Here is a 6011-nt window from a genome sequence, read left to right on the forward strand (position 1 = left end):
GTAAATTAAAATAAAATAGATTTGACAGAGTGAAATATAGAGGAATATTATCGTACTATCTGAAATTGCGATTTACACATAATAAGGAAGATGACAATAATTAAAGGTAAGTTAATTTAATTAGGAATTACCAACCAAGTTGTAGCAACTCATCTTCTTTTAGGATATATGCAAGGTAGAAGAGAAATATTAAAAGTAGATTAAATTTTTATTTATTGAAAAAAATCTTGATTCTTACGAAATGAATTGCTAAATAAAAATAAACCCATAAAATTTAAATTTTTATCCAATATTTACTTAGAAAGTGATATGAACAATTCTAAAAGTATCATTTAAACTATTAAAAGCAATAGGACTTCAATTGTGTGGTTAAAATTAAAGTGGCATCAAAATTATTGAGTAAATTTTAATCCAATTGTTCTATATGTTGATAATTCCCTAAAGTGATGATATGTTGGTGTCAATATATCATCAATTATGTACATATTAGTCTGTCTTTTAACATTAAAGATGTAAGTTAATGTTGTAAGAAGTACTTCTGTTGAGATAATAGTTTTTTTAATTTAATTAAAATATTGCTAAAGTATATTTTTATTACATTATTATCATATAGTATTATTAATTTTTGAATCAACATTATGTTTTAATTTGTGTGCATCTCCAAATATATATATGGAGTTATAATATTTGAGTTTCTGCAAATAATTATTCATATAATTTTTTTTAAATTAAGATTTAGCAGGATCATAATATTATCCGCACATCGTGCGGGTACAATACTAATGGAATAGTATAGCTAGGTAAAATTCCATAAAAAATCGACTTGCAGTAATTGGATTTGGGCTCGACGACAAAGTCGGATCCAAGACATAGCAGAGTAGAAAGCCCAATATAGATTGGGCCGAACTATAACATTATAGCCTTGCCCCCCTTCCGCGAAACCCTACTATAAAGTTTCTAGGGCTTTAACACACTCCACTCTCTGATACAGCAGCAGCAGCAGGCAAAGACTCCTCCCGTAAGGTGAGCGGCTCCCTCCTTCTATCTGTATATACAAACACAAAAATACTGCGAAATGCATTGTTCTAACTGTTAAATTTGTGCAGCAGGTGAAGAATTGGAGCAGAGAAGAAAAAATGGACGCAGGTGTAGTAGCCGCCCCAGTAGACGCAACCGCAGAGAATAAGATTCACAGTGATGTTATGCTTTTCAATCGCTGGACCTACGACGATGTCCAGGTACCTAAATACAGCGACATGTCTATATCTGCTAATAACTCTTTCCTTTGCACGTTTTATTTTATTGTAAATTTTGAAATTTGAAGTCACCTAGATCCAAGCTGAATGTACTTTTTGTGTTCTTATCATACACGGAAAATTGCTGCCTATAGAGCTTGAGTACCAAAACTTAGAAATTTGAAGAATAAACTGATAATTTGTTACATTGACTTTCCATAAACGGAAAACAGAAACTGATTTTTCAACTTATAGGGCCATGATAAAAAAGACTTGCAGTAGGATAGTAATGTGCCAGATGCAGCAACAAACAACTAGACTTGAATCCCAAGCAAGTTGGGCTGGCTATATGAACTCTCGCTATCTAAGTTGCTCCACATTTTATATCTAGCAGGACTAAGAGATTCCTAAGGATCATTGGACTTATAGTGGACTTACTAACATGACTAAGACTTGACTTTAGCAAATTGGTATCTTCTATATAGATTTTATCTTCCACTGCCATATTTGAATCCAAGAGATTATAGGACTTTTGAGACTACTTCTATGCGATTTTAAGTTTACATGTTCCTTTTAGAATGTTGCACTCCTATAGACTCGGGCCAGATAGCCAAATAAGCTAATTCGGTGGGGAGAGGTATTAGGAGGGCAAATATTATGGGCTATATTTTTTAGCTGGTTATTCCCTGAAATAGAAGGAAAAGCTGTTGCTACTCAGTAAAAGTGTAATTCTTTCTCAATAACATTCCGGAGTGGAGAACATTGGGTTTAATGCAGACTCTGTAGAGAGCGAGAGAGGGTGAGAAAATTAAGTGGGCTAACTAAATACTAAGGTGATTGTTACTTCTGTTTCTGCCTTTTTTAATTGAGTATTATTCTTAAGTTGCTGTATTAGCGAGGCTGAAACTTATCTTAAATGCAATTTGAAAGATTTCTCCTTAACTATGATCTCACTTTTTGGTGAAGATCAATGACATCTCTGTTGAGGATTACATCACAGCAACTGCTTCCAAGCATCCAGTTTATATGCCACACACAGCTGGTAGATACCAGGCTAAGCGTTTCAGGAAGGCCCAGTGCCCAATTGTTGAGAGGCTCACCAACTCTCTTATGATGCATGGACGGAACAACGGAAAGAAGCTAATGGCCGTCCGCATCATCAAGCACGCAATGGAGATCATTCATTTGTTGACTGACCAGAACCCAATTCAAGTCATTGTTGATGCCGTCATTAACAGGTTCACACTGATGATTGGCGCTTAATTCATTCACATATTCTTCAATCTTTTATTTTTGGTTTATTTAAATGGGGTTAACAGTGGGCCCATTGTCCAATGCTTCAGTATTTTCAGATATTGGTTTGGCCGTTCTATATTTACAAATACTGAAATTTGAGTATCCCAAATGCTGCTGGATGATTTTAAATACTAGTTTGAGGAGTATCTCAAATAAAATAATGAATTTACTCACAAATCTTCAACTTTCTTAAACATCTTTTCTAGGTGTAGTTCATGTCTAAATACAACTTCAACTTTCGAATACTCTTTTTCAACTTCAACTTCAAATACTTTTTTTTCCAAATCCAACCAAATATTGTTCAAATACCCTACTGATACATCTGTCTCACTGATAGCTTTGTCTTCTCCATTTGATCATATTAGTGGGCCAAGGGAAGATGCAACTCGTATTGGTTCAGCTGGTGTTGTGAGGCGTCAGGCTGTTGATATTTCTCCACTTCGCCGTGTTAACCAGGCCATTTATTTGCTGACAACTGGTGCACGTGAGAGTGCTTTCAGGAACATCAAGACCATAGCTGAGTGCCTTGCAGATGAACTCATCAATGCTGCCAAGGGTTCTTCAAATAGGTAAAAGGCTTGAGATTTTGAGTGTATACTTGATTGGTTCACCTTTCTTTCCAACTCAGTTTCTTTGGATATGTACGGCTTTATTGCTTACTCCTGTGAATGATTTTTGTTTCTGCAGCTATGCCATTAAGAAGAAGGATGAGATTGAAAGAGTTGCCAAGGCCAATCGTTGAGAGGTTGACATTGGAACAGAATTTACAAGGCTATTGCATGTGGATTTTAATTTCTTAAGAGTATTTTGCTTGTTGAAACTTGATATGCTTGGTATTGTTATAGATGTTACAATTTGAATTCCTTGGGGATCTGATTAGCAGCACCTACTATTTCTTATGTATTTTAATTTCTCAGTATTCTCTTCTTTTAGGTAAACAGTGAAGACATGTCCAGTAGGATGTGCATCTTAATTTGGTGATAACTATCCTCAATAACCATTTGGTCATTTCTTAAGCATCTGCGTGCTATTGTTGTATGGATGCTCTTAGATGTACTCGTTGGTCCCAATAATTATGTGACAGAGAAAATGAATTAAAGAAATTAGGGATAATTGTAGAGACTTTTGAGGTTTTGCTTCATAACGTTAACTTTACCTTTTTTATGATACTAGATTTAGGATACGCCTGCACCCTATAACAATGTGTATATCTTTTAAAAAAAATAAGATCTTAAAAATAAAGATTAAACGAAATATTAAACCTTCGAAAATGACCAATATTTATCATATATAATGTGTCCCCTTCTTTTGATTTAATTTTGTATTAAAATTATGTATGATTTAAATTTAAAAGCAACAAATAATAAAAAAAAATATGAGCAAAATTNAACTATGAGTACTCACTTTTTTAGGTGTAACGATCGAATGTACAATCTCTGTTGAGGATTACATCACAGCAACTGCTTCCAAGCATCCAGTTTATATGCCACACACAGCTGGTAGATACCAGGCTAAGCGTTTCAGGAAGGTCCCAGTGCCCCGAATTGTTGAGACGGCTCACCAACTCTCTTATGATGCATGGACGGAACAACGGAAAGAAGCTAATGGCCGTCCGCATAATCAAGCACGCAATGGAGATCATTCATTTGTTGACTGACCAGAACCCAATTCAAGTCATTGTTGATGCCGTCATTAACAGGTGCACACTGATGATTGGCGCTTAATTCATTCACATATTCTTCAATCTTTTATTTTTGTTTTATTTTAAATGGGGTTAACAGTGGGCCCATTGTCAAATGCTTCAGTATTTTCAGATATTGGTTTGGCCGTTCTATATTTACAAATACTGAAATTTGAGTATCCCAAATGCTGCTGGATGATTTTAAATACTAGTTTGAGGAGTATCTCAAATAAAATAATGAATTTACTCACAAATCTTCAACTTTCTTAAACATCTTTTCTAGGTGTAGTTCATGTCTAAATACAACTTCAACTTTCGAATACTCTTTTTCAACTTCAACTTCAAATACTTTTTTTTCCAACTTCAACCAAATATTGTTCAAANTCAACTTTCAAATACTTTTTTTTCCAACTTCAACCAATATTGTTCAAATACCCTACTGATACATCTGTCTCACTGATAGCTTTGCTTCTCCATTTGATCATATTAGTGGGCCAGGGAAGATGCAACTCGTATTGGTTCAGCTGGTGTTGTGAGGCGTCAGGCTGTTGATATTTCTCCACTTCGCCGTGTTAACCAGGCCATTTATTTGCTGACAACTGGTGCACGTGAGAGTGCTTTCAGGAACATCAAGACCATAGCTGAGTGCCTTGCAGATGAACTCATCAATGCTGCCAAGGGTTCTTCAAATAGGTAAAAGGCTTGAGATTTTGAGTGTATACTTGATTGGTTCACCTTTCTTTCCAACTCAGTTTCTTTGGATATGTACGGCTTTATTGCTTACTCCTGTGAATGATTTTTGTTTCTGCAGCTATGCCATTAAGAAGAAGGATGAGATTGAAAGAGTTGCCAAGGCCAATCGTTGAGAGGTTGACATTGGAACAGAATTTACAAGGCAATTTTGGGTTATGCTGTTTTCTCATTTCTATTTTCGTTTAGCACTATAGTCTCATGGAAATGAAAGTGGATCTGAGTAGCACCACAGCTATTGCATGTGGATTTTAATTTCTTAAGAGTATTTTGCTTGTTGAAACTTGATATGCTTGGTATTGTTATAGATGTTACAATTTGAATTCCTCGGGGATCTGATTAGCAGCACCTACTATTTCTTATGTATTTTAATTTCTCAGTATTCTCTTCTTTTAGGTAAACAGTGAAGACATGTCCAGTAGGATGTGCATCTTAATTTGGTGATAACTATCCTCAATAACCATTTGGTCATTTCTTAAGCATCTGCGTGCTATTGTTGTATGGATGCTCTTAGATGTACTCGTTGGTCCCAATAATTATGTGACAGAGAAAATGAATTAAAGAAATTAGGGATAATTGTAGAGACTTTTGAGGTTTTGCTTCATAACGTTAACTTTACCTTTTTTATGATACTAGATTTAGGATACGCCTGCACCCTATAACAATGTGTATATCTTTTAAAAAAAATAAGATCTTAAAAATAAAGATTAAACGAAATATTAACTCTTGAAAATGACCAATATTTATCATATATAATGTGTCCCCTTCTTTTGATTTAATTTTGTATTAAAATTATGTATGATTTAAATTTAAAAGCAACAAATAGTAAAAAAAATATGAGCAAAATTCATTTATAGTCACTCGGGCCAAAGTTATGTCTTCCGGTAGCCACAAAATGACCCTATACAAGTCATAGCCTAAAAATAATAATAACGGCTAGCAATTGAAAAACCTGAAAGTGCGCCAAATTTCCTAGATACCTGCTTCTTAAATGAGCAAATTCATTTTTAGCCACACGGACGAAAGTTATGTCATCCGGTAGCCACAAA

At 34.7% G+C, this 6011-nt stretch overlaps 1 protein-coding gene and 1 pseudogene across 4 annotated transcripts; both read left to right on the top strand.

Annotated features, from left to right (window-relative positions):
• The first annotated feature begins 931 nt into the window (after positions 1-931).
• On the top strand, positions 932-5441 carry LOC109219322 (40S ribosomal protein S5-like). 3 transcript variants are annotated; one of them, XM_019383755.1, is made up of 6 exons: positions 932-1023; positions 1110-1238; positions 2202-2473; positions 2897-3100; positions 3219-3302; positions 5108-5441. In XM_019383755.1, exons 2-5 carry the CDS (start codon positions 1137-1139, stop codon positions 3271-3273), a joined length of 633 nt encoding a protein of 210 aa, XP_019239300.1. In that variant the 5' UTR covers positions 932-1023; positions 1110-1136; the 3' UTR covers positions 3274-3302; positions 5108-5441. The 3 variants fall into 3 exon arrangements, with proteins under 3 accessions (XP_019239300.1, XP_019239299.1, XP_019239298.1); XM_019383754.1 differs by lacking the exon at positions 5108-5441 and having other exon boundaries at positions 1107-1238; positions 3219-3548; XM_019383753.1 differs by lacking the exon at positions 5108-5441 and having other exon boundaries at positions 3219-3548.
• LOC109219320 lies at positions 3733-5403 on the top strand (annotated as a pseudogene). Its single transcript, XR_002066920.1, has 5 exons — positions 3733-3736; positions 3944-4230; positions 4313-4322; positions 4703-4905; positions 5024-5403. The product of XR_002066920.1 is annotated as a 40S ribosomal protein S5-like (transcript).
• Positions 5442-6011: the final 570 nt, after the last annotated feature.

Source organism: Nicotiana attenuata, unplaced genomic scaffold, assembly GCF_001879085.1.
Source record: "Nicotiana attenuata strain UT unplaced genomic scaffold, NIATTr2, whole genome shotgun sequence".
Classification (NCBI taxonomy): domain Eukaryota; kingdom Viridiplantae; phylum Streptophyta; class Magnoliopsida; order Solanales; family Solanaceae; genus Nicotiana; species Nicotiana attenuata.

Bases quoted from the DNA above. Each gene is read 5' to 3' on its own strand.
- LOC109219322 (XM_019383755.1), top strand. From the start codon at position 1,137: ATGGACGCAGGTGTAGTAGCCGCCCCAGTAGACGCAACCGCAGAGAAT. The intron at 2,474-2,896 runs GTTCACACTGAT...TGATCATATTAG, and splicing joins GTTGATGCCGTCATTAACAG to TGGGCCAAGGGAAGATGCAA. The intron at 3,101-3,218 runs GTAAAAGGCTTG...TTGTTTCTGCAG, and splicing joins GCCAAGGGTTCTTCAAATAG to CTATGCCATTAAGAAGAAGG.